The following is a 27,895-nucleotide window of genomic DNA, read 5'->3' as shown; positions in this document are numbered from 1 at the left end:
AAGTAGAGAAGAGATTCAGCAACTCTTGGCGGACAATGGAATGAAATAAAAAAAGATTCTTTGTTAAAAGCAAAACGTTTTGGCTTTTGGCCTTTTTCAACTGGCCAACTCACAGAGCAAGACCAGAACGTCAAATACCGAATTGAGGCTGAATTGAGAATAAAATGCGACACTTTCTGCATATCCGTCCTCTAATCTCTTCAGACACCTATCCAACATAGCACAACACATTTCGGGAATCCTCAAGATGTTTCCTATAATCACACAAAATAATGTTATCATATTCACAGGAGGCACGACACACCTATTTGTGTACACCGAGTCACAATCCATATTTTCAGTTTGCATTTGGTAGACTGCGACAGAAGTTTACATAAACTGGGATACCATTATTATAGTCCTAATTGTACCCCAATTCAATACCAGTTTGTGTGATTAGGAAACATCTGAGGATTTCAGAAGTGCATCATGTGTTGGGCTAATATGTTGGATAGATGTCACTCAGAAGACAGAAATGCACTAGTAACAGTACAAGAACCAGAGCCCGGTGTAAACTATTCAGAAATAAACCCACCAGGTTTAAGCTGTCCCAGTTTGTGATGTCCCACTCTTTCTGAATTCACTTGTAAAAAACCTAAAACTACATTTCACCAAAATCAACATACTTCGCGAAGACTACAAAACAGAAGTGTAGAAATACAGAAGCAAGAAACTATATTTTTTGATACTCTGAGAAATGTGATTATGCTTATAGGTTGCAACCAACACCTATTATCTCCACAAATGTTTTCCCATCTGAACAAACCCCCCTCTTCCTGACAGCATCAACAATCACCAAACCCCCCCTCTCCATGACAGCATCAAGAATCACCAAAACCCCCCTCTCCCTGACAGCATCAATAATCACAAACCCCCCTCTCCCTGACAGCATCAATAATCACAAACCCCCCTCTCCCTGACAGCATCAAGAATCACCAAAACCCCCCTCTCCCTGACAGCATCAAGAATCACCAAAACCCCCTCTCCCTGACAGCATCAAGAATCACCAAAACCCCCCCTCTCCCTGACAGCATCAAGAATCACCAATTGACATCTCTATAGCTGTACAATTTTATTCCTTTTAGAAACAAAATGTCAATTTCAGTACGTACACATTGCACACAGAATATTTTGTGTTCCTTTTCTTGTAATTTTTCTTAAGCAAGAGAGTTAAGCACTAAGCCTACATTTACACAGGCAGCCCAATTCTGATTTTTCCCACTAAATTGGTCTTTTGACCAATCAGATCAGCTCTTTTGCCAATAATTGGGCAAAAGATTAGAATTGGGCTGCCTGTATAAACGCAGCCTTACACACCGTAAATAACCATCAGGTTAGATATTTCATTAGTAGAGATTGCTGGTGGATATATTTATAGGTCTCCGTGTACATTCAGATCGATGATAGAAGGTCCATCCTCTAAAACCTTCCAGAATAAGTCTGTTTTATTTCAAATTCAGCAGGACTCGAGCAGAAGAAACTCACTCAAGATAAAAACCGGATTCTCAGAGCACATTTGGTATAATTCTTAACAATTCAAAACAGCTTTGAACAACCACTTACTCATTTTGGGTTATTGGCAGAGTTTGCAGCATTGCTAGGACATTATACCGAAGAGAGCTACTGCATAGCATGTTCTCTGTGATCAGAGATCAAACTCCTGTTCATTAACAACACTGTAATGAGCTGGTAAGGGAAAACGAAGACTTCTGCTTTAATGCCAATCACTCAATAGCGCTTTAGTATGGGCATGAAGTAATTGCTGTCCTTGTGCTGTGGCAAGCAATATCTCTGTACACAATACTGTACAAACAGAGCTCTTACATAACACAGGTTTGATGGCTCAAGTCACGAGACGCAAACACAGTGTGTAAACACTGAGGAAGAGGAGCTTCGTATTGAGCCAGACTAACATACTAAAAGGCTAACTTGAAGGGCCGTCACGTAGTCACAATGCTTCAATGCTAGACTTGTAGGTGGTCTTCAGGTGTGACTAATACATGGATTTAACATATGGACCACTGAAAAAGGAAAAATACTTTATATTTAAACTAGACTCAACAAATTAGAGCTTTGGAAGCAAAGAGAAATGTAATTTCCTAATAGTGCCTTCTCACAGCACAGGGACTTCAGTCACAGACATCTTTCCAGGACATTGTTTAGAGCACGTGTCAAACTCATTCCACGGAGGGCCGAGTGACTGCGGGGTTTTTGCTCCTCCCTTGTACTTGATTGATGAATTAAAGTCACTAATTAGTAAAGAACTCCCCTCACCTGGGTTGTCTAGGTCAACATTTAAAAGGAAAAACCAGAAGACATGAGGCCCTCCGTGGAATGAGTTTGACCCTTGGTTTAAAGACTTGAGGTGTTTCATCACTTCATTTCATCTCATCAGTGATACACACATGTAAAATTGGGACACTTTTAAAATACATTTGAAAAGCTATTGGGGGTAATACATAACGAAATGGTAATCCAAGGTTTAGCCACTGATCCAGACTAGTACCAGGGGCTAATGTAAGGTCTAATTCAAATCATAAGAACATACATGCAAAGTTTGGGAACAGGGGGTACTTGGAATAACTCTCAGAGCAGACTGGTTATAGAACAACAAATAATACATACAACCACAAAAATCAACATAAAAAAAAAAAAAAAATCGTCAAAAAAATAATAATACAAAAAAAGAAATCGATTTATTATTTTTTTTCACACAAAAAAAATCACAACAAAGTCAGAATACCCATGCTGATGAATGAAATGTACTGACCTGGCTGAACTCAATGTGGCAGCTGGCTGCAGTGGGGCTCGGATTTTAAAATAGGCCTAAATGGAGCCTTCACAAACAGCCACACTGATGCGTAAACACCTTATATGAAAAGACCCCCCCCCCCCCCCCCCAAAATGAAGAAAATGTATGGCACACACATGTACACTGAACAAAAACATCAACGCAACACATTTCTAACATTTTACTGAGCTACAGTTCATATAAGGCAATCAGTCAATTGAAATAAATAAATTAGGCCCTAATCTATGGATTTCGCATGACTGGGAATACAGATATGAATCTGTTGGTCTTTAAAAGAAAAAAGGGTAGGGGCGTGGATCAGAAAACCAGTCAGTATCTGGTGTGACCACCGAATGTTTTCCCATTCCTCTTCAATGGCCGTGAAAAGTTGTTGGATATTGCCGGGAACTGGAACACGCTGTCGTACACGTCGATCCAGAGCATCCCAAACGTGATCAATGGGTGAGATGTCTGGTGAGTATGGAGGCCATGGAAGAACTGGGACATTTTCAGCTTCCAGGAATTGTGTAGAGATCCTTGCGACATGGGACAGTGCATTATGCTGAAACATGACGTGATGGCGGCGGATAAATGGCACGACAATGGGCTTCAGGATCTCGTCACGATATCTCTGTTTATTCAAATTGCCATTGATAAAATGCAAATGTATTCGTTGTCTGTAGCTTATGCCTAACCATACCATAACCCCACTGCCACCATGGGGCACTCTGTTCACAACGTTGATGTCAGCAAACTCATCGCCCACACAACGTCATACACGTTGAGAGGCCAGTCGCATGTACTGCCAAATTCTCTACAACGACGTTGGAGGCAGCTTATGGTAGAGAAATGAACATTCAATTATCTGGAAACAGCTCTGGTGGACAGTCTTGCAGTCGGCATACCAATTGCAAGCTCCCTAAAAACTTGAGACATCTGTGGTGTTGTGTCATGTGACAAAACTGCACATTTTATAGTGGCCTTTTATTGTCCCTAGCACGAGGTGCACTTGTGTAATGATCATGCTGTTTAATCAGCTTCTTGATATGCCACATCTGTCAGGTGGATGGATTACCTTGGCAAAAGGAGAAATGCTCACTAACAGGGATGTAAAGAAATTTGTTCAAAATTTGAGAGAAGTAATCCTTTTGTGCGTACGGAACATTTCTAGGATCTTTTATTTTAGCTCATGAAAAAAATTAAATTAGCTCAACACTAATTATTACTAGATTTATAATTTAACCTTTATTTAACTAGGCAAGTCAGTTAAGGACAAATTGTTATGTACAATGACGGCCTACACAGGCCAAACCCTGACAACGCTGGGCCAATTGTGATACAGCCTGGATGTTGCGTTTATATATTTTTGTTCAGTTTATTTCCACTAAAAACAACACAAAGACAACACATAGGGTTGAGTTGAGAAGAGGATGGCACCGAGTAGCCAGTAAGTGAACTGCTACCCAGTTTAACAACAGAGTGGCACCTGACCGGATGAGGCAATTAACCAACATGGAGCGAAGGAACGAAAAGGAACGACAGAACATTCTGTGACGTCATAATGCCAAAGGTTGAGACATTAGATGCAACAGTATTTTTCTAACAAAGCCATTTAGAAGTTGATGGATGAAATACATTTATGTTTCTTTTGACTACTTGTTGCTCAGTTAATTTTTATTTATTTCAAATTTTATTTAAGCTTTATTTAACTAGGCAAGTCAGTTAAGAACAAATTCTTATTTACAATGACGGCCTACACCAGCCAAACCCGGACAACACTGTTAATGCTTCCATTTGAAATACCTAGGCCAACAGGTAATACATGTCTTGTGGTGGTCCTTCAATCTTTTAGTTACAAGCACATTCACATTGAATAGTTTTAACTGATGACTAGAACAAGTACTAATAGCAGCTATGGGAATTACTTTTGGGGGCCAAAAGAGAGACTTTCTGTCCAAACTACAGGTAATGGACCCTTTGCACTGGGTGAGGAACTCCCACAGACACAGGAAGACAAATCTCTTAAATCCCTATATAGACTAACTGCTGGCAGTAGTTATGTACCTTTCTTACAACTACAATAGATAAAAAAAACACCAAAAATTCCTTACTAGGCAATTCAAACACAAGGCAATTCTACAGCATGACTGGCTGTAGAGTGTGTGTCATCATGGGCCAGGGTTAGGAGAGGATGAGGCACTTTCTTAGTGAGGAAAGGCAGACTCATAATTCAGCTCTGTAGTGCAGCATCTTCGAAAAACAACCAAAGTACCAAGATCACGACATATCTTGCAAAAGTGACTGACATACTAGCCGATCACAGAACTCCATCACTAAAAAGAGAGTTTGAGGAGGTTGTGTAACCAATGTTTTTTTTGGAAAAACACTCCCATCACTGTTAACCATGCTCTGATAATAAAGCTATGATGATGGGTAGTGCCACAGGCGAACGGAGAGTGGAGCCTTGGTGTGACACGCTTAATTAAAGGGCCGGCCCATGATGATGATGAAACAGCCTCTTGGTCCCTTCATTTGATACGAATGAAACTAAACCCTTTCCCCCTGTCTGCCATTTTGTTTTTTGTACATAGCTGGACAGAACAAACTAATTTTCCTCTATACCTCAGACGTAACTGGACTGTCAACACAAGTCAAATCTCAGCAGGTTTTGGCTTTAGTGCACCCTAGAACTACACAAATAGGTATTTACACACAGTGCTAAAAACAAAACACAGTTTCTGTGATCCTTAGCATTTACCTGCCACCCAGGGTTCATGACATGTGACATTACATTAGTTATATTAAAACCTCTATTTGAGGGGACTTTAGGGGAGGGAGTGAAAGGATATTTACAGTTAAATTATTAAAATGGCTTTTCCCAGTTTTTTTCCAGTTTCTTGTGGTGGCTTCCGTGAAAACCTTTTCAGCAGCTTCTATACAGACGACATGGGCATGTCTTCATGGCTCCTCAGGCGACTTTAACAGCTCCAGTAATGCCCCAACCGCTCCAAAATAGCCCTACAGAAAACATACAACGTGGTAAATATAGTATTATTACAACTACTCAAATACAGTACGAGTACTATTACAATACTCATGAATGGAATCAAGGAAATTGATTATGGAATCTGGGAGCTATGGAGTAGAGTTGACAGCTTTGTTAACATCCAGTCTGACAGAATCTCTTAAGTCCAACTCAAATCAAGTGTTGTACCTCGTGTTCTAAGAACAAGGCCTTCAGTTGTCCGTTGGACCAGAAGTCCATGGCGTAGGCCAGCAGCTTAGTAGACACGGTGTTGATACGTAAGAAATTCCCAACAAACACAACTCTCTCGATTTTCTGAAAGCGAAAAGATCATGGTTGTAAAATAGTTCACGTATCCAATTCATTTTCCACCAAGAAGCCCATTATAAAAACCAATAATCCTGCTAAACACAGATTAACAGTTCTGAATCATAACAACAGGGAACGGTTGTTTGCTTTGAGATGATTCAAGTTATTTTGATAAACTGATATTACAAAACACACAGAGAAGTACACTCACGTAATACTGCAGCAACATTGCAAGGAAAATACTCATTATGACCACAAGGTGGAGCTAAAAGACAGGAGTCCGCTGTATGTCATCGGCCCTGTACTCAATGTGAATCAATTTACAAAACGCCAGAGCTGAGAAGTCAGTTGGACCTTGAAATGCTACATACAGTGTATCTGTACTGCTGTGTCCCTGTTGAACTAAGCTGCCTTATACTGATTGTCCTGTCTGTACTATCAGTGACGCTAAAAACAAGTTCCTATCAACCATTGTTGTTTGGCAATGAACTATTCTATAGTTCCTGCTTTGGGAAAAGGTCTACGGGCCAGGTGGTGGCGGTGATCTGTGCTCTTTGATAGCCCTGTACAATGCTGCTTGATCCCCATGCCACAAGGCAACGCTGTGAAGAAGCTGAGCGCGTACAGAAAACCACCCAAATGACTAATATATGTGGTCGCTCTGGGTTAAGAGTTTCTGCTAATTAACTAAACGTGGAAATTCAAATAATCCCTTTAGACAACGACTTCTTGTGAAAACATACACTACCTGACCAAAAGTATGTGGACACCTGCTCGTCCAACATCTCATTCCAAAACCATGGGCATTAATATGGAGTTGATGGCCCCTTTGCTGCTGTAACAGCCTCCACTCTTCTGGGAACGCTTCCCACTAGTTGTTGGAACATTGCTGTGGGGACTTGCTTGCATTCAGCCACAAGAACATTAGTGAGGTTGGGCAGTGATGTTGGGCGATTAGGCCTGACTCACAGTCAGCGTTCCCAATTCATCCCAAAGGTGTCTTGGCAAACCATTTCTGTATGGACCTCGCTTTGTGCACGGGGACATTGTCATGCTGAAACAGGAAAAGGCCTTCCCCAAACCGTTGCCAGAAAGTTGGAAGCACAGAATCATCTAGAATGTATGACGTAGCATTAAGAATTCCCTTCAGTGGATCTAAGGGGCCCGAACCATGAAAAACAACCCCAGACCATTATTCCTCCTCCACCAACCTTTACAGTTGGCACTATCCGCCAAACCCAGATTCGTTCGTCTGACTGCCAGATGATGAAGCATGATTCATTACTCCAGAGAACACGTTTCCACTGCTCCAGAGACCAATAGCAGTGAGCTTCACACCACAGCAGCCAACGCTTGGTATTGCGCATGATGATCTTAGGCTTGTGTGCAGCTGCTCGGCCATGGAAACCCATTTTATGAAGCTCCCGACTAAGAGTTAATGTGCTAACGTTACTTCCAGAGGCAGTTTGAACTCAGTAGTGAGTGTTGCAACCGAGGACAGACGATTTTCACATGCTACTACGCCCTTTAGCTCTCGGCGGTCCCGTTCTGTGAGCTTGTGTGGCCTACCACTTCGTGGCTGAGCCGTTGTTGCTCCTAGACGTTTCCACTTCACAATAATAGCACTTACAGTTAACTGGGGAGCTCTAGCAGAAATTTGACAAACTGACTTGTTGGAAAGGTGGCATCCTACGACAGTGCCAGGTTGAAAGTCACTGAGCTCCTTAGTAAGGCCATTCTACTGCTAATGTTTGTCTATGAAGATTGCATGGCGGTGTGGTCAATTTTATACACGTCAACAACGGGTGTGGCTGAAATAGCCAAATCCACTAATTTGAAGGCGTGTCCACATACTTTTTTATATATATATATATATAGTGTAAATGAGTGAATTAATGTTAATATGTAATTATGCAAACTGTATGGAGTATGCGTGGTTACCTCGTTGACGGCACACATGCGTGCGATGGAGCCTATGTTATTGGTGATGGTAACCAGCATAGCCCGGGCCAGGTCCTCTTTGCTGATGGAGTCTCGTTTCTCTTTGCTCATCATGTGACCAAAGCTGTATGTTAAAAGGTCACCCCAGAACAGAAAAATAACAGAAGAATCAGAAAGGAAGCTCTTATTTTTAAAAAATGTGCTTACATGAAGAAAAAAAAAAAATCGACAAAAATGTCTTTAATTTAAACAATACCAATTAGGGTTACACAAGTGGACGATTCCCAGAATCAGGAGGGAATAAGCAGCAAATCTGTAATTCTCTGACCAGGATTTCTAGAAAACCAGGGAATTTATTGGTAGTTCCAGGAATTTTGCAACCCTAATACCAATAAGATTGTTGTGTTAAAAATTGAAGGGAATTGAACATCTACCATAAGGCCGAGGCCAGTGATAAAGATCACTTCTGGGACAAGGACACTGATGTGTTACTGCACCTACAGGTAACTGCCAAAATAAAGGAAACACCAACATAAGGTTTCTGAATAGGGTGTTGGGCCTCCACAAGACAGAACATCTTCAAAGCACCTCGGCATAGATTCTACAAGTGTCTGAAACTCTATTGGAGGGATGCAACGCCACTCTTCCACCAGAAATTCCATAATTTGGTGTTTTGTTGATGGTGGTGGAAAACGCTGTCTCAGGCGCCGCTCCAGAAGTGTTCAATTGGGTAGAGATCTGGTGACTGAGACGGCCACGGCATATGGTTTACGTCGTTTTTTCATGCGCAACAAACCAGTCAGTGACCACTCGTACACCGTGGATTGTCATCCTGAGGGCATAACCGTGGTAGGCAAAATAATGGCCAGCCCAGCATTGTTACACATGACCCTAAGCATGATGGGATTTAAATTGTTTAAACTCAGGAATCACAGCTGTGTGGAAGCACCTGCTTTCAATACACCGATCCCTCATTTACTCAAGTGTGTCCATTATTTTGTCAGTTACCTGTACATTGCGCCTTATATCTGTGTAACTGCTTTTACAGTTCATTAACTACCATAATAAACCACTTAATACTGGGTAACCATTGGTAATTAATTACACTGAGATTTGTCACATACTGAATTATTACCAAGAATTCATTCAGGATTAGTTGCAGGATTACTGTACTATTGTGGCTGTGCGTAGCAGCACCTTTTCTCATCGGAGCTCTTCGGTGCCAGTGCTCCATTAGAAAATACCCCTGCATTTCTAAGAAACAAGAATTTAAATACCCAAAATAAGTATATATTTCAACAAAAAAAAAAAAAAAAAATCTCAGTATGGCATATTTTCAGAATGAGCTCTTTGAAAATTATATTACAAAGTGTGTTTCATGTGCCATCCTCTTACGAATAAAAGCCTACATAATTCCACATAAATGTGACTGGCCGGTTTATCATGGTAGATATAGCCTAATGTTCATCATCATAATGATGTTAATAATGATGATATAATGGTACATATCAGGGTTGCGGTCAATTACATATCAATCCCATTTAAATTCAGAAAGTAAACCAAATTCCAATACCACATTTTCCTCATTGAAGAGAAGTGGAATTTTAGTGTATTACCTGAATTTAAATGCAATTAACCCCAACATATATTATCATAGTAGATATATCTATATATAATCATGATAGATAAAAATGGTATACACACTCAGTGGCTAGTACCGGGTCGGACCACCTTTGCTTTCAAGACCAGACAATTCTTCTGGGCATTGAAACATTGCACAAATGGTATCAATGGACCTAACGTAACGGAATGACTTCATGTCCGTCTGCTTGCTTCATATATACACTCAGTGGACAGTTTATTAGATACACCACCCCGTTCATGACAATGGTTCACTCCTACAGACAGTGAGTCACGTGGATTGCTATATAAAACAAGCAGGCAGACAGGCATCGAGGCATTCAGTTACTGTTCGATTGAACGTTAGAACGGGGAAAAAAACAGTGCACTAAGCGGTTGAGCGTGGTACGATAGTCACGTGACGGTTCCAGTATCTCAGAAACGGACGGCATCCTGGGCCTTTCACGCACAACGTGTCTAGGGTTTCCTGAGAATGATGCGACAAACAAAAAAGATCCAGCCAGTAGCAGTCCTGTGGGTGAAAACAGCTCGTTGGTGAGAAGAATGGCAAGAATCATGTAAGCTAACAGGCGGGCCACAAACAGGCAGATAACGGCGCAGTACAACAGTGGTGTGCAGAACAGCATCTCAGAACACACAACTCGTCGGTCCTTGTCACGGATGGGCTACTGCAGCAGACGACTGGGTTCCACTCCTATCAGCTAAAAACAAGAAGAAGTGGCTCCAGTGGGCACGTGATCACCAACACTGGACAACTGAGGAGACGAAAAACAAATCGCCTGATCCGCTGAATCCTGTTGCGTCGTGCTGATGGCAGAGTCAGTATTTGGCGTAAGCAGCGTGAGTCCATGGACCCAGCCTGACTGGTGTCAACGGTACAGGCTGGTGGTGGAGGTGTAATGGTGTGAGGAATGTTTTCCTGGCACAAGTTAGGTCCCTTGATACCAACTGAGCAACGTTTGAACGTCATAGTGTATCTGAACATTGTTTCTGACCAGCTGTAGCCGTTCATGGCTACAGGAGGATCCAACCCGGTACTAGATGGGTGTACCTAATAAACTGGCCACTGAGTGTATATTAAGTGGTAGATATAGCTCATCATTCACGGAGTGTAAAAAAACATTAGGAACTCCTTCCTAATATTGAGTTGCACCTCTCTCTTTTGCCCTCAGAACAGCCTCAATGTGTCAGGGCATGGACTCTACAAGGTGTTGAAAGCATTCCACAGGGATGCTGGCCCATGTGGACTCCACTGCTTCCCACAGTTGTGTCAAGATGGCTGGATGTCCTTTGGGTGGTGGACCATTCTTGATAAACACAGGAAACTGATGAACATGAAAAACCCAGCAGCGTTAAAGCTCTTGACACGAACCAGTGCGACTGGCACCTACTACCATACCACTTACATGTTTTACCTTGCCCATTAACCTCTGAATGGTAGACATACATAATCCATGTCTCAATGGTCTTAAAACGCAACAATCCTTCTTTAACCCGTCTCCTCTCCTTCAGCTACACTGATGAAGTGGATTTAACAAGTGACATCAATAAGGGATCATAGCTTTCACCTGGATTCACCTGGTCAGTCTGTTATGGAAAGAGCAGGTGTTCTTAATGTTTTGTACACTCAGTGTATATTATCATGGTATATCCAGTATAATGTCCCAGTACTGAGTGGTCCTTTGCTCACCTGGAGGCCACAGCAGATCCTTGGAGGCTGAAACGCTCATAGTCTCCTCCGTAGATATCTTTCACCAGCTTGTCCACATTGCTGCTGTCCCCTCTGCTAGCCATATCCAGCGCCTCTTCAAACGTCTCACACCCCGTCAGCAAGCAGCACAGGCCCAGGAACGTACCCCCACCAAGACTGAGAGGAGGACACAGAGAAGAGATTAGGCCCAGGAACGTACCCCCACCAAGACTGAGAGGAGGACACAGAGAAGAGATTAGGCCCAGGAACGTACCCCCACCAAGACTGAGAGGAGGACACAGAAAAGGGATTAGGCCCAGAAACATACCCCCACCAAGACAGAGAGGAGGTCACAGAGAAGAGATTAGGCCCAGAAACATACCCCCACCAAGACAGAGAGGAGGACACAGAGAAGGGATTAGGCCCAGAAACATACCCCCACCAAGACAGAGAGGAGGACACAGAAAAGGGATTAGGCCCAGAAACATACCCCCAACAAGACAGAGAGGAGGACACAGAAAAGGGATTAGGCCCAGAAACATACCCCCAACAAGACAGAGAGGAGGTCACAGAGAAGAGATTAGGCCCAGAAACATACCCCCACCAAGACAGAGAGGAGGACACAGAGAAGGGATTAGGCCCAGAAACATACCCCCACCAAGACAGAGAGGAGGTCACAGAAAAGGGATTAGGCCCAGAAACATACCCCCACCAAGACAGAGAGGAGGACACAGAGAAGGGATTAGGCCCAGAAACGTACCCCCACCAAGACAGAGAGGAGGTCACAGAGAAGGGATTAGGCCCAGGAACGTACCCCCACCAAGACAGAGAGGAGGACACAGAGAAGGGATTAGGCCCAGGAACGTACCCCCACCAAGACAGAGAGGAGGTCACAGAGAAGGGATTAGGCCCAGGAACGTACCCCCACCAAGACAGAGAGGAGGACACAGAGAAGGGATTAGGCCCAGAAACATACCCCCAACAAGACAGAGAGGAGGTCACAGAGAAGGGATTAGGCCCAGAAACATACCCCCAACAAGACAGAGAGGAGGACACAGAAAAGGGATTAGGCCCAGAAACATACCCCCACCAAGACAGAGAGGAGGTCACAGAGAAGAGATTAGGCCCAGGAACATACCCCCACCAAGACAGAGAGGAGGACACAGAAAAGGGATTAGGCCCAGAAACATACCCCCAACAAGACAGAGAGGAGGTCACAGAGAAGAGATTAGGCCCAGGAACGTACCTCCACCAAGACAGAGAGGAGGACACAGAGAAGAGATTAGGCCCAGGAACGTACCCCCACCAAGACAGAGAGGAGGTCACAGAGAAGAGATTAGGCCCAGGAACGTACCCCCACCAAGACAGAGAGGAGGACACAGAGAAGAGATTAGGCCCAGGAACGTACCCCCACCAAGACAGAGAGGAGGTCACAGAGAAGGGATTAGGCCCAGAAACATACCCCCAACAAGACAGAGAGGAGGACACAGAGAAGGGATTGTTGAAACAGAGCCAAGAAAGGGAGAGGAGAGGCAGTTTCAAGGAAACTGAATGGACCATAGAGATCATATTAAATGAAGTATTCTGATTTCTTATTCTATGGAAAAGACTCTCCAGCAAAAGCCTCCGGACCAGGAAGTATTTTTCCACTCAAGGTTGAAACCTAACCTGAGACATACACATTATACTTGAATGCATTGACATCAATGGGAAATGTGACATTTTGTAGTTACACCCATGCGTGCTTAAAGTTAGGGTTTCTCTTATGCTGGGGAAGGGTCATTGAAAGGGGTCCTAAATTAATTTACAGCAGAGGCCTAAAAAGAAGTCTCTTCTCAGCCTGAGACAGGGAGAGTTAGTGGGGGTAGGCAGAACAGGTCCCATAGGAACTGTAAGCTGACCCCAAGGCCACCAGGAACGGTCCCAATGACCACCAGGAACTGTCCCAATGACCACCAGGAACTGTCCCAATGACCACCAGGAACTGTCCCAATGACCACCAGGAACTGTCCCAATGACCACCAGGAACTGTCCCAATGACCACCAGGAACTGTCCCAATGACCACCAGGAACTGTCACAATGACCTTGGTTACCCAAACACTTTTACCCAAACACTCCAGCCAAGTTACCCTTCTTTAAAAGAGCTACAGTGCCTTCAGAAATGATTTTCTACATATTGTTGTGTTACAGCCTGAATTTAAAATGGATTAAATTGAGAATTGTTCATCACTGGCCTACACACAATACCCCATAATGTCAAAGTGGAATTCATTACAAATGAAAAGCTGAAATGTCTTGAGTCAATAAGTATTCAACCCCTAAAGTTATGGAAAGCCTTAATAAGTTCAGGATTAAAAAGGTGTTTAACAAGTCACATAATAAGTTGCATGGACTCACTCTGTGTGCATTAATAGTGTTTAACATGATTTTTGAATGACTACCTCATCTCTGTACCCCACAATTATCTGTAAGGTCCCTAAGTCGAGCAGGGAATTTCAAACAGATTCAACCACAAAGACCAGGGAGGTTTTCCAATGCCTAGCAAAGAAGGGCACCTATTGGTAGATGGGTAAAAAATAAAATGAAAAGTAGACATGGAATATCCCTTTGATTTTGGTGAAGTTATTCATTACACTTTGGATGGTGTATCAAGACTAGAGATACAATGGTACCGTATGTTGTCGAACCGTTCGGTACGTGTCCTATGGTTCAATACGCATACGTGAACCGCGGAATTACGATATGCCTGTCATTTTCCTATCATTTCCAAAACTTGCTTATTGCGCCGCAGACTACACGCACGTTGTATATTCAGATCACAGAACCAGACGCGCAGCCTGTGAACAGGTTTGGCAGGCAACCGTTTGGGGCCCCAGGCCGTTAGGGTGCTCCTGAGGGCTGGCAAACTTTACTCCACAGCAATGTCTCAAAATGTGGCAACCACAGTGACCGCAAACCGCTCCCCATTAAACAACCAAAGGACGATTTGCAATGACATCTCATGAGGAAACCTCCCTAAAGGGGCCCCATGAAGAAACTAAAAACAAATATTCTCTCAGCTCCAACATGACAATGGAGAGAAGCACATTTGATGACAATGGAGAGAAGCACATTTGATGAGTCACCGCCGTCTTTCAAATCCACTGTGTGGGAACATTTTGGATTCAGCGTTCAATACGACGACGAGGGTAAGAAGACTGTAAACAAACAAAGTACAGTCTGCAAGCGTTACTTTGCCACTGTCGGCTACTTGAGTGGAAACACTTCTAACATGTCATTTACGTGGCCATCACCCGGCCGTATGCCTTGCAGGTGGAGCTGGAACTGGAGCAAGGAGAGTCCACTCGTTAGAGAAAACACAACAATCTCTCCCTGCTGCCTTCCATCAACAATTTGCTACAAATTCAGAAAAACATAAAGAAATAATCGAAAGCAGTGGGAGTATACATAGCCAAAGATTTGCAGCCCTGTTCGGTGGTGACTGACTCAGGATTTCGTCACCTGATGAAAAAAAAAAAAATGAACCGGGTTACAATGTCCCCTCCCGCACACATTTCAGCAGCAAAGTAATTCCCAAACTCTATGAAACATCACAGAGAGACATTGAAAAGGAATTGACACAGACACCTTATCTAGCGCTCTCCACTGATAGTTGGACCTCCAGAGCAACTCAAAGCTACCTCACTGTGACAGTTCACTATGTACTGGAAGCTACCTCTTGTTCACTATGTTACGGTTCACTATGTACTGGAAGCTACCTCTTGTTCACTATGTTACGGTTCACTATGTACTGGAAGCTACCTCTCTGTGACGGTTCACTATGTAGTGGAAGCTACCTCTCTGTGACGGTTCACTATGTAGTGGAAGCTACCTCTGTGACGGTTCGCTATGTAGTGGAAACTACCTCACTGTGCCGGTTCACTATGTACTGGAAGCTACCTCTCTGTGACGGTTCACTATGTACTGGAAGCTACCTCTCTGTGACGGTTCACTATGTACTGGAAGCTACCTCTCTGTGACGGTTCACTATGTACTGGAAGCTACCTCTCTGTGACGGTTCACTATGTACTGGAAGCTACCTCTCTGTGACGGTTCACTATGTACTGGAAGCTACCTCTGTGACGGTTCACTATGTACTGGAAGCTACCTCTCTGTGACGGTTCACTATGTACTGGAAGCTACCCCACTGTGCCGGTTCACTATGTACTGGAAGCTACCTCTCTGTGACGGTTCACTATGTACTGGAAGCTACCTCTCTGTGACGGTTCACTATGTACTGGATTGGGAGATGAAGAGCTGTGTTGCAAACTCGTCCTCTGTATGAGAGTCATACAAGCGCACACTTTTCTTAAATATAAAAGACACCGAAACCGTACCGTGGCCCACAAACCATGATGCATACCGAACCGTGGGCCCACTGTACCGTTGCATCCCTAATCAATACACCCAGTCACTACAAAGATACAGGCATCCTTTCTAACTCAGTTGCCGGAGAGGAAGGAAACCGCTCATGGATTTCACCATGAGGCCAATGGTGACTTTAATAAACAGTTACAGAGTTTAATGGCTGTGATAGGAGAAAACTGAGGATGGATCAACAACATTGTACCTACTCCACAATATTAACCTAAATGAAAGAGTGAAAAGAAAGAAACCTGTTCAGAGTACAAATATTCAGAAAAATGCATCCTATTTGCAACAAGAAACTAAAGTAATACTGCAAGAAAATGTATAAATGCAAAAAAAATTTGTCCTGAATACAAAGTGTTATGTTTGGGGTAAATCCAAAAAAACACATTACCGAGTACCACTTTCCATAGTGGTGGTTGCATCATGTTATGGGTATGCTTATAATCGGACTGGGGAGTTTTTCAGGATAAAAGAAATGAACGGAATGGAGCTAAGCATAGGCTAAATCACAGAGGAAAACCTGGTTCAGTGTGCTTTCCACCAGACATTGGGAGATTAATTCACATTTCAGCAGGAAAATAACCTAAAACACAAGGCCAAATCTACAAGATGACAGTAAATGGTCCTGAGCGTCCGAGTTACAGTTTTGACTTAAATCTGCTTGAAAATCTATGGCAAGACCTGAAAATGGTTGTCTAGCAACGATCAACAACTAATTTGAAAACGCTTGAAGAATTTTGAAAAGAAAAATGGGCAATGTTGCACAACCCAGGTGTGGAAAGCTCGTAGAGACTTACCCAGAAAGACTCACAGCTGTAGTCGCTGCAATAAGGTGCTTCTACAAAGTATTGACTCAGGGGTGTGTAAAATAATACGGATGTAAATGAGATATTTCTGTATTTCATTTTTTTTAATGTGCTAACATTTTTAAAACATGTTTTCACTTAGTTATTATGGGGTATTGTGTGTAGATGGGTGAGATTACACAAATATATTTAATCAATTTTGAATACAGGCTGTAACAAAATGTGGAATAAGTCAAGGCGTCTGGATACTTTCATAAGGCGTTTTAACTGAAAGCTAAAAAATCCCATTGAAAATCTGTGGAAAGACTTGAAGATTGCTGTTCACCACCGCTCCCCATCTAACTTAACAGAGGTTGATAAAATCTGCAAGGAAGAATGGGAGAAAATACCCAAATCCAGATGTGCAAAGCTGATACAGACATACCTAAACTGACTCAAAGCTGATGCAGACATACCTAAACTGACTCAAAGCTGATGCAGACATACCTAAACTGACTCAAAGTATTGACTCAGGGGTGTGAATACTCTGTATTTCATTTTCAATAAATTTGCCTAAAAATCATTCTAAAAACTTGTTTTCACTGTTATTATGCGGTATTTGTGTGTAGATGGGCAAGGCTGTAACAGAAACAAAACGTGGAATAAGTCAAGGGGTATGAATATTATCTGTAGGCACTGTAAATACCAGCATGAGCTCTGGTTCACCCCAGTGCCGATTTCTATTTAGAGACGTTCCAAGGTTGAACTGGTGTAAATATAGACTGTCCTTGTGCAACGAGCAGACAGACAGTACCTACTGTCTGGGGAACAAGGTGCACATAAAGAACTTCGTATTCTGACGTAGACGTTGTTCAACCTGGCTTGCTAATGACAACAAAGTAGTCTAACTATTATTCATTGTGAGTCACAATTCAACTACAAAAAAAGAATACCTTAAGACGAATGACGCACAGCAGTGGTAAATTATTGCTTTTCTCTGTAATCTCTGTTGATGATTCTCTCTTCTTATGAAGATTTTACAGTTCCTTTCTGTGCAATGACACCCGCCATGCTATAAAACTATTTATTTGGGTCATTCACCTGGGAAAACCCAGTTCACTGCTGATAAATGACATTGATTTTGAATTGGCACTGGTGACCACACTGTCCTTAATAGCCTAAACATTTCATATTTTAAACACTACCATAAATGCTGACCTTCAAGGCTTTTAAAAATGTCAAATATAATCCCTGTCCATTTTTTGCTCTGTGCTTTACCTGGTACCGGTGACCCGTTTGTAGTCATCTTTGGAGTACACAGCCAGGATGCTGACCCCAGATCCAATGTTGACCAGCAGCATAGGGAACGGGTCGGCCAGACTGCACGGTGTCTTCACGCTGTTCTGGGTGTCTGACGGGTTCTCCAAGTAGTAACACTGAGGGTGGCCGTTGAAGCTCACGGAGTCCACATAGAGCAGGCCATGAATCAGACAGTCAAGCTCATCCAGCTTCAACAGCTCTAAATCAGCCATCTGTAGAGGGGGAGGAGGTGGGAATATGGTAGGGAGAGTGAAAGAAAGACAGAAAGTGGTGTGAGGCAAATCATGCAGAGTAAAATCTCAGCATGTGCATAAAGCAAACAGCAGTCAGGGTTAATGACTGGTTATATAACAAAGCAGGTCTGGGGCCACAGAGAAGCACAGTGAAGTTTATGACAGCACACCATGTTTCTGCAACACTGGTACAGGAAAGCACAGGGCTCAAAAAGTCCAGAGCCCACTGTTTAAAAAAAAAAAAAAACATATTGACACTCTCCTTGACCACTTACTGGCCTCCGTGTCATGGAGGAGAGAGGACAGAGAAGTCGAGGACGGTCTTTTGCCCAAAAGGAGAGTCTCCCGATCACTCACCGTTCTGAAGTCATTCTCAAACTTGTAGGCCCCTCCGCCAGTGGCGCAGAGCGTGGTGTGAAGGCTGGAGAAGTTCTTGTCGCTTCCCATCTGGATGAAGCGGTGCATGGCCTGCGTGGGGAAACGGATGAAGTGCAGGTTGCCCGTCCGGCCACACATGGTCAGGTTCTTCAGTTCCAGGTGGACGTCTCGGACGCCCGTCTTTCCGTACGCCGTGTTGGAGGTCAGGTAGCGGCGGATGCTCTTCAGGTTTTCCACTTCCTCCTGTTCCTCCTCCGCCGTGATGTCTTTAGGCTCGAAGTAGACCAGCTTCACCAGAGTACCGCCGATGTCCATCCCGAACCAGGGGAAGGCTGTCAAGGCAAAGTGTGAGATACATAAATCATTGAAGGTGTTATTACCACGTCGTGTCCCTGTTGTATCAGCAAACTGAAGTGTTACTAAGAGTCAAAGCATCCAGTCATCAGCAAATAACCCGGCTGTCTGCATTTAAAATGTCAGCTAAAATACCACGCATAATAGGAAACTGTTGTCATAGGAATACACTTGAGATTTCCAACCAATGATACTCTCACAAGGAAGCTGTGACCCAGCCTATTTCACAGGTCAGATGGCCATGTGACTGATGTGAACTAGTTCTGCGTAAGAGAGAGAAGATTTCCTTGTTCCTGGCAAGTCCAGTCATGGTGGTGGAATGGGTCCAATATCGGTCTTCTTAGGTTAGCCCAAGATCTATCATCAATATTAGCTTTACTGTGACAAAGGACCTAGGGTATAGATAGGCCCAGGTTTACGCCAATTGTCCATGTACTTAGTTGGAAAGCAAGACAGCGACAGTATTTTTTCATTTTGCCTCTACATTGTGTCCCATCATCTTATTGAGATATTTCAGTGGCTGGTGGTGCCATTTTAATAGGTTATTTGTACATCTGTCCGCTTACGCATGCAAATAGGTGGAGTAAATGTTTTATTTTTAAAACACATGTAGCCTACCAGCCACTGTAGGCTAAATCCACAGCTACAACAGAGCTCAAGTTTCCATGGAAACCTTATTTCAAGATGAATATTTTCTAGTTTGCCTGAAGCGGCGTTGTTTTTCTTTTGGGGGGGGGGGGGGGGGGGTGCATTACAGGGTTACCTAGGGTAGCCTAGTGGTTAGAGCGTTGGACTAGTAACCGAAAGGTTGCAGGTTCGAATCCCCGACCTGACATGGTACAAATCTGTCGTTCTGCCCCTGAACAAGGCAGTTAGCCCACTGCTCCTAGGCCGTCATTGTAAAATGAGAATTTGTTCTTAACTGACTTGCCTAGTTAAATAAAGGTAAAATAAAAAAAAATTCAGGGACTAACCTACATTGAGATGCATCATAGAATGAGGTCTCTTTGCTGGTAGACTAGTTATTCTGTTGTAAAGCAGCCTCTTCGCTGGTCAAATGTCATATCTAGGTTTAGGAGAGTCACTGCCTGACAAGAGGCAAAGTCCACGTTGAGATTATGACTCTCAGAGTTTATTAGTGTGCAAGACCTCTATAAAGTGATTATATAACAATCTGCCAGAACTGGTTATACCATATCTGATAGGATTCCATGAAAACAGACTGGGAAGTGAACCCTCAACTGATAGTGACACCAAGGTCTACTGCTACAACCATTCCTTAGCTTGAAGGACGTAACCCTAACAACTGACTGAATGAGACCAGGGCCTACCTAGCTTTCCTTAGCTTGATGGATTACTAGATGAGAGGCAAACCAGCCTCCCGAGTAGAGGAATCAATCTTTATCAGGGAGAAGGGCTAGGGGCAGGTGGGGTAGTAGAATCATTCTTTATCAGGGCTAGGGGCAGTAGAATCAATCTTTATGAGGGAGCAGGGCTAGGGGCAGGTGGGGTAGTGGAATCATTCTTTATGAGGGCTAGGGGCAGGTGGGGTAGTAGAATCATTCTTTATCAGGGCTAGGGGCAGTATAATCAATCTTTATCAGGGCTAGGGGCAGGTGGGGTAGTAGAATCATTCTTTATCAGGGCTAGGGGCAGGTGGGGTAGTAGAATCATTCTTTATCAGGGCTAGGGGCAGGTGGGGTAGTAGAATCATTCTTTATCAGGGCTAGGGGCAGGTGGGGTAGTAGAATCATTCTTTATCAGGGCTAGGGGCAGGTGGTGTAGTAGAATCATTCTTTATCAGGGCTAGGGGTAGGTGGGGTAGTAGAATCATTCTTTATCAGGGCTAGGGGCAGGTGGGGTAGTAGAATCATAATTTCAGGGAGCACATGAAAGTCACCTCACCAGTGAGACTCCAGCCCTGTCCAGCTGTAGGACTTTTGTGTGAGTGACTGAGTGAGAAAAGAGTTGGAATTTGGTTTACTTTCTTAATTGACTGGAATTTAAATAGAGTTCAACCCTGGTGTAGTCCACCACACTCCAACCTTCCTCTTCATTTCCATTATAAACCAAGAGACCAGAACCCAACCTTCATCGGATCATATTGTTGTGTTGATTGTATTGTGTAATGTTGTTTTGATTGCTAATGCCTTCTTGGACAGGTCTCAAAACAGTGCCTCTCAATGGGCTTTTCCTGGTGAATAAAGGTGAAATTAAAAAATTCTAAGTAAAATTGACCTACACATAGCAGTGAAACCTGTGTCAGTGTCATCAAAACATGTTAATCATCTGTGAACTGTAACTAGTGGTAGAAAATGTACCCGACCGATGGTACCTGGTCTCTAATCTGGGATCTCTCTTTATGAGAGCTGTTCTGTGCAAACAAAGATAACCACATTTTCAAAACAGGCTGTTCACCCTCACTTCCCTCACTGACTGTGTCAGATACACACTCCTGGGTGAAGTTTCCCCTAACTACAGATCTAGGATCAGCTTCCCCAAACCCAATCCTAACCTTAACCATTAGTGTGGAAAATGCTAAACTAATCAGCGTCCACTTCACATGCTCTATAGAAAGCCTTTATATTGGTTAGCCTCCGCTGTGGTTATAGCGAAACGTTTTCCAAACGCGTCTAATTTTGAATTTTTCTGCAGTGGCTGCCAAATAACCTGCTGTGGTGTTATGATTCATTGATACTAAAAAGTTACAGCATATTTAAGTAGCTTATTGTTCATTTCATTACCAGCTGAGATGTAGGCAAATTGTAAGAGCGTTTTCTTTAACCAACTGATGCAGTACTTCATGCAATATCCCTGGGGAAGATAACCTATAGCTAGAATAATCAATGGTAAATGTTAAGACTTGAGGTTATACAAATGACAGCTCAGCAAGAATGTTGAGGGCATTGCCAAGCTGAATGTGCAATTTTAATCTTGTGTAATAGGCTACACCACTTCAGGTCAATCAGAGCTGATTTGAAATCTCTATAATTACACTGATATTGATCACACCATTTCGGGTACATTTTGTGTTACGGATATTGTCATCTATAGCCTCAGTTTGTATTTACATTTTAGTCATATAGCAGACACTTATCCAGAGCGACTTACAGGAGCTATTAGAGTTATGTGCCTTGCTCACACTTTTCACCTAGTTGATTCGAACCAGCAACGCTCTTAACCACTAGACTACCTGCCACCCCGTATGCCTTTTATGTGACTACATGCTGCATGGCTTTAGACATAGTTAGTGGTTAAAATAATATAGTTGATGGTTTAAATGGCTTCAGTAAACTTGGAAGTATGCATTACAACATCAGCATGTGAAAAATCTCAGGGTCAGACCCATCAAATGGCACCAAAGATCACCATTGAGATTTGAAACACCGGATTAATTATTAACCAACATATAGGCTTTGTTGTGAACATTAGGCTCTTTCCAAAAACCTAATCGGAATACTGGTACAATAACACACTGGAAAAGACCAAGACATTAACTGCTGGTGTGGATTGGAGCTTCCACTTGAAATCTCAATGAGGTACCTCTAAAATAGTGGTTCCCAAACTGTGGGGCGCGCCCATTAAATGAACTCAGTCCGGCTTTCAATTTACACTTGAAAGTTGTAATAGTAGAATCCTCTTGTCATGTCAGTAATTGCATACCTTAAGAGAGCTATGTATAACTTACCAAAAATCAACTAGCCAATGTCAGCTAACGTTTTTTTTTAGAGGTCGACCGATTAATCGGAATGGCCGATTAATTAGGGCAGATTTCAAGTTTTCACAACAATCGGAAATTGGTATTTTTGGACACCGATTATTATTTATTTTTTTACACCTTTATTTAACTAGGCAAGTCAGTTAAGAACGCATTCTTATTTTCAATGACGGCCTAGGAACGGTGGGTTAACTGCCTTGTTCAGGAGCAGAACGACAGATTTTTACCTTGTCAGAGCAGGGATTCAATCTTGCACCCTTACGGTTAACTAGTGGAATGCTCTAACCACCTGCCTCACGAGGAGCCTGCCTGTTACGCGAATGCAGTAAGAAGCCAAGGTAAGTTGCTAGCTAGCATTAAACTTATCTTATAAAAAACAATCAATCAATCATAATCACTAGTTAACTACACATGGTTGATGATATTACTAGTTTATCTAGCGTGTCCTGCGTTGCATATAATCGATGCGGTGCGCATTTGCGAAAAAGGACTGTCGTTGCTCCAACGTGTACCTAACCATAAACATCAATACCTTTCTTAAAATCAATACACAGAAGTATATATTTTTAAACCTGCATATTTAGCTAAAAGAAATCCAGGTTAGCAGGCAATATTAACCAGGTGAAATTGTGTCACTTCTCTTGCGTTTATTGCACGTAGAGTCAGTGTATATGCAACAGTTTGAGCCGCCTAATTTGTCAGAATTTTACGTAATTATGACATAACATTGAAGGTTGTGCAATGTAACAGGAATATTTAGACTTATGGATGCTACCCGTTAGATAAAATACGGAACGGTTCTGTATTTCACTGAAAGAATAAATGTTTTGTTTTCGAGATGATAGTTTCCGGATGGATTCTACCATATTAATGACCTAAGGCTCGTATTTCTGTGTGTTATTATGTTATAATTAAGTCTATGATTTGATAGAGCAGTCTGACTGAGCGATGGTAGGCAGCAGCAGGCTCGTAAGCATTCATTCAAACAGCACTTTCGTGCGTTTTGCCAGCAGCTCTTCACTGTGCTTCAAGCATTGCGCTGGTTATGACTTCAAGCCTATCAACTCCCGAGATTAGGCTGGTGTAACCCGATGTGAAATGGCTAGCTAGTTAGCGGGGTGCGCGCTAATAGCGTTTCAAACGTCACTCGCTCTGAGACTTGGAGTAGTTGTTCCCCTTGCTCTGCATGGGTAACGCTGCTTCGAGGGTGGCTGTTGTCAATGTGTTCCTGGTTCGAGCCCAGGTAGCGGCGAGGAGAGGGACGGAAGCTATACTGTTACACTGGCAATACTAAAGTGCCGATATGAACATCCAATAGTCAAAGGTATATGAAATACAAATTGTATAGAGAGAAATAGTCCTATAATTCCTATAATAACTACAACCTAAAACTTCTTACCTGGGAATATTGAAGACTCATGTTAAAAGGAACCATCAGCTTTCATATGTTCTCATGTTCTGAGCAAGGAACTTAAACGTTAGCTTTCTTACATGGCACATATTGCACTTTTACTTTCTTCTCCAACACTTTGTTTTTGCATTATTTAAACCAAATTGAACATGTTTCATTATTTATTTGAGGCTAAATTGATTTTATTGATGTATTAAATTAAAAGTTAAAATAACTGTTCATTCAGTATTGTTGTAATTGTCATTATTACAAATTAAAAATACATTTATAAAAAATTAAAAAAAAAATATATATATATATATATATATATAAAAAAAATATATATATTTTTATTTTTTAAATCGGCCGATTAATCGGTATCGGCTTTTCTTGGGTCCTCCAATAATCGGTATCGGTGTTGAAAAATCATAATCGGTCGACCGCTAGTTTTCTAGCTAGGTTTTTTAGCTAGGTTTTTTAGACCATAGATTTTGTTGTAATGTTTGAGCCACTTAAATATCACATAATACACATTAGACATGGCAAAATGTATAGAATTGTAACAAAATTAACTTTAAAACGGCTAAATGTTCTCTGCACCTCATGACAAAATTTCTAAAATTGCAGAAAATAAGCTTTAAAACCTGCTAAATTTTTTCTTCGCCAACAAGACGGGTGGTAATAGTTTGTGTCATGAACAGTGCTTGTGCCCATAGAAATAGACATGGGGTGCGGGTTGTTTTCCAATGCTAGAAGGTTTGGGAAGTTTGGGAACCCCTCCTCTAAAAACAGAGGGGGGACTTGCAACCAACCTGGACTCAGGGGTAGACGTAACATAGTACATGTAAATCCGAGGACACTCCAATTAGTATGATATGTTACAATTCATATTGTATGTATTAATATGCTACGAATTTGCAAAATGTATGTTACAAATTCCAATTTGATGTTAGCTAGGTGGCTAACATTAGCTAGGCTAGGGGTTAAGGTTAGAGTTAGGCTAAAGTGTTAAGGTTCGGGGTAGGGTTAGCTAACATGCTAAGTATTTGCAAAGTAGCTCAAAAGTAGTAAATAGTTGCAAAGTTACTAATCATCTAAAATTCTAAATTTCCCCATGATGAGACTCAAACATGCAACCTTTGGGTTGCTAGACGTTCGCGTTATACTCCTGACCAACCGAATTTTGTGCAACTGCAGCCTGCAATTCAGGGCGTTCCTGCATGTGGGCATCAAGCATCTGCAGGAACGCTCTCGAGCATCCCATTAGTTCCTTCAAGAACACCCCTCCACCCCTTCGAGCATCCCATTGGTTCCTGCATGAATGCCCCCCCCCCCCCCCGAGCACCCCATTGTCCCCCCCTTCTCAATACCACAGCAGACGGGAGGCAAGGGTGACAGTGTGCTAGCTAGCTTGATAGTTAGCGACACAGTGTGCTAGCTAGCTTGATTGTTAGCGACACAGTATGCTAGCTAGCTTGATCATTAGCGACACAGTGTGCTAGCTAGCGTGATCAATAGCGACACAGTGTGCTAGCTAGCGACACAATGCAGTCGCTCACTTGATAGTTAGCGAAACGGTGTACTAGCTAGCTTGACAGTTAGCGACACTATGTCACCCCCGCCTCCCACCTGCCAGTGTCCTCCTTTGGACTAGCTGGCTAAGCTAACACACTGTGTAATTCGCTGCCGCCTGCCAAACACCTGCCATCACCGTTAAGAGAATTGCAGGAAAACATTACCCGACAGTTGGGGGTGAAGGACACTGTCTACCAGTGTAGGGCTCGCTACTGTTGTCACCCCCGCCCATTCTTCTGTGTAGTTTGACAGCTGGCATCCAACATGATTGCGCATTAATGACCCCTACTTTACTGGAGTGCCCCCACCTCCCACCTGTGCTAATTTACAAATGGATCAATGAAAGTATAATGAGGGGTTGCTGCAGATACAGGAATGCCTCGAATTGGGCACCGCAATTGTACCCTTCTCGACCAACCACCCTACTTTCGTTTTTGCCTTAATTAACCTTTTGTCTTATGTAAAGGTAACATAACTTACTAATTTCAGTATCTCGGAGTTATATTTACTATGTTACGTCTAGTCTATGAGACCAGGCTGGCGCGACAACTAGGGCACAGCAGACAATTCTCTCTCTCAGGTCTAACACAATTAGAGATGGAGCAGAGGAATGCCGACTAGCATGCTAAGCCAGTGGACCGCTGAACTTGCCCTAGGTCTTTTCTAGAAAGAAACTCAGCTCAACAACACCGAAGAGAATGTTTCACAATGTCACAGAGATTGTTTTTCAATAATGGCAGTTCAGAAGTGCCCTACTTGTGACAAGTGTAATCTACGCTGACAACTGAACACTTTACACGATTCCCATCAAATGTTCTAGTTTCGTGAGTCTGACATTCCACTGTCATGTAAACAATAGCAAACAACTTACCTGGCTTCTTTACATTTCTCAGCTTCATAGTGATGCACGCAGGTGCATTCAAAAACACTTATTAACACCCGAAAAAATACAGGCATGCAAAGTTAAAATCAGTGTTTACAATTATTTTAGATTCCCCAATTTATACAGCAAAGAAAACGCAACTTTTTTGCACTGTGACTTCGACTAAAAGTTTGAACTTCTTGAACAGCATCCTAGAAACCAGGGAAGGGAATTTTGTACATTTGGGGGCGGTGTCCTGGCTCTTTAACCCAGCCTTGCGGAGACAGAGGGCGGCCGCTAATTGGCCGAAGTACGCCAAGCCTTCTTATCAGGAGCCATTTCAGCACAACTTCTGACTGAGAAGACACCAATCACGGTGCACCCATTGCAAAAACAAAAGGAGTCACATAGTTTCTAAAACAACGTAGCTGGAACTAACAATAGCTAATATCCAGGACATTTTCCTTATGATTATGAAAAGAAAATAGTTTAATAGAATGGTTTGCTGACAGACAAAAGCAGTCATGATAGTCGCAGTCCCTTGAATCAGAATCGCCTTTATTTGCCAAGCACATTTACAATGTGTTACACGGAAGTGCCTTACCGGAATTTGACTTGGTTAACTTGTGCTGCTATAACAGTACCTCTCCTCGCCCCGAAGCAGGGACCCTCTGCACACATCGACAACAGCCACACTCGAAGCATCGTTACCCATCGCTCCACAATAGCCACGACCCTTGCCTAACAAGGGGAACAACTACTTCAAGGTCTCAGAGCGAGACGTCACCGATTGAAACGCTATTAGTGCGCACCCCGCTAACTAGCTAGCCATTTCACATCGGTTACACTGCCAACAATGTAGGCTACAGCTGATGATGTAAACCGTTTGATTCCATCAACTACCTAGCGATAGACAAAATATAGGCCTACAGTATATACTGTACAATACACCGTGGCTGCCTTGCAAACACATATGATTATACAAGATGTCAGTATCTTCCTTGCATAGCTATGGCCAACTGACTTATGCAACGTCTCTACATTCAACTACCTGCAGCATGCATGTAACCGGGTGGGTATAATTTGTGGAACGTTCCAACAGGAATCTGTTCCAAAAACTAATATCAAGGTTGCCAACAAGCAACGCATACAAAGTTGTATAGCGGCAGAATAAGATACCGGGGAGTGGGCAATTTGGTTAAGTGTTTCATTCACCACGTTTATTCCGAACAATGTCTATCCTCACTCTGGTATCCTATTGACAAACATTAAGAATAAGCTACGTGGTGAGTTGATGCCTATTCGTCAGCTAGCTAGGTGAATTGATCATGCTACTTTGCATACATTTGTAACGACCCTGGGTTTATAAGCGCGGAAATCGACTCTGCCGCTCGAGCATGCTTTTGCGGCACAGTCGATAGCGCGCCGGACCT

At 42.8% G+C, this 27,895-nt stretch overlaps 1 protein-coding gene across 3 annotated transcripts; it reads right to left on the bottom strand.

Annotated features, from left to right (window-relative positions):
- Positions 1 to 1,096: 1,096 nt before the first annotated feature.
- On the bottom strand, positions 1,097 to 27,198 carry pank1a (pantothenate kinase 1a). Of its 3 annotated transcripts, XM_055867178.1 has the most exons (8): positions 26,472 to 26,708; positions 18,543 to 18,895; positions 17,911 to 18,164; positions 11,437 to 11,613; positions 9,303 to 9,359; positions 8,106 to 8,229; positions 6,045 to 6,170; positions 1,097 to 5,848 (listed from the first exon to the last, which is right to left on the bottom strand). In XM_055867178.1, the coding sequence occupies exons 1-8, from the start codon at positions 26,497 to 26,499 to the stop codon at positions 5,789 to 5,791; spliced, it is 1,179 nt and encodes a 392-aa protein (XP_055723153.1). In that variant the 5' UTR covers positions 26,500 to 26,708; the 3' UTR covers positions 1,097 to 5,788. The 3 variants fall into 3 exon arrangements, with proteins under 3 accessions (XP_055723153.1, XP_055723320.1, XP_055723240.1); XM_055867345.1 differs by lacking the exons at positions 9,303 to 9,359; positions 26,472 to 26,708 and adding an exon at positions 27,067 to 27,198; XM_055867265.1 differs by lacking the exon at positions 9,303 to 9,359 and having other exon boundaries at positions 26,472 to 26,707.
- Positions 27,199 to 27,895: the final 697 nt, after the last annotated feature.

This window comes from Salvelinus fontinalis, chromosome 1, assembly GCF_029448725.1.
Source record: "Salvelinus fontinalis isolate EN_2023a chromosome 1, ASM2944872v1, whole genome shotgun sequence".
In the NCBI taxonomy this organism is placed as follows: Eukaryota; Metazoa; Chordata; class Actinopteri; order Salmoniformes; family Salmonidae; genus Salvelinus; species Salvelinus fontinalis.
Note: the sequence above shows the minus strand (reverse complement) of the source record. Positions and strands in the feature narration are given on the sequence as shown.

Coding starts and splice junctions, on each gene's coding strand:
- pank1a (XM_055867178.1), bottom strand. CDS start 26,499: ATGAAGCTGAGAAATGTAAAGAAGCCAG. Junction 18,896..26,471: donor GAGAAATGTAAAGAAGCCAG/GTAAGTTGTTTG, acceptor TTGCCTTGACAG/CCTTCCCCTGGTTCGGGATG. Junction 5,849..6,044: donor CCTTGTTCTTAGAACACGAG/GTACAACACTTG, acceptor TGTTTTCTGTAG/GGCTATTTTGGAGCGGTTGG.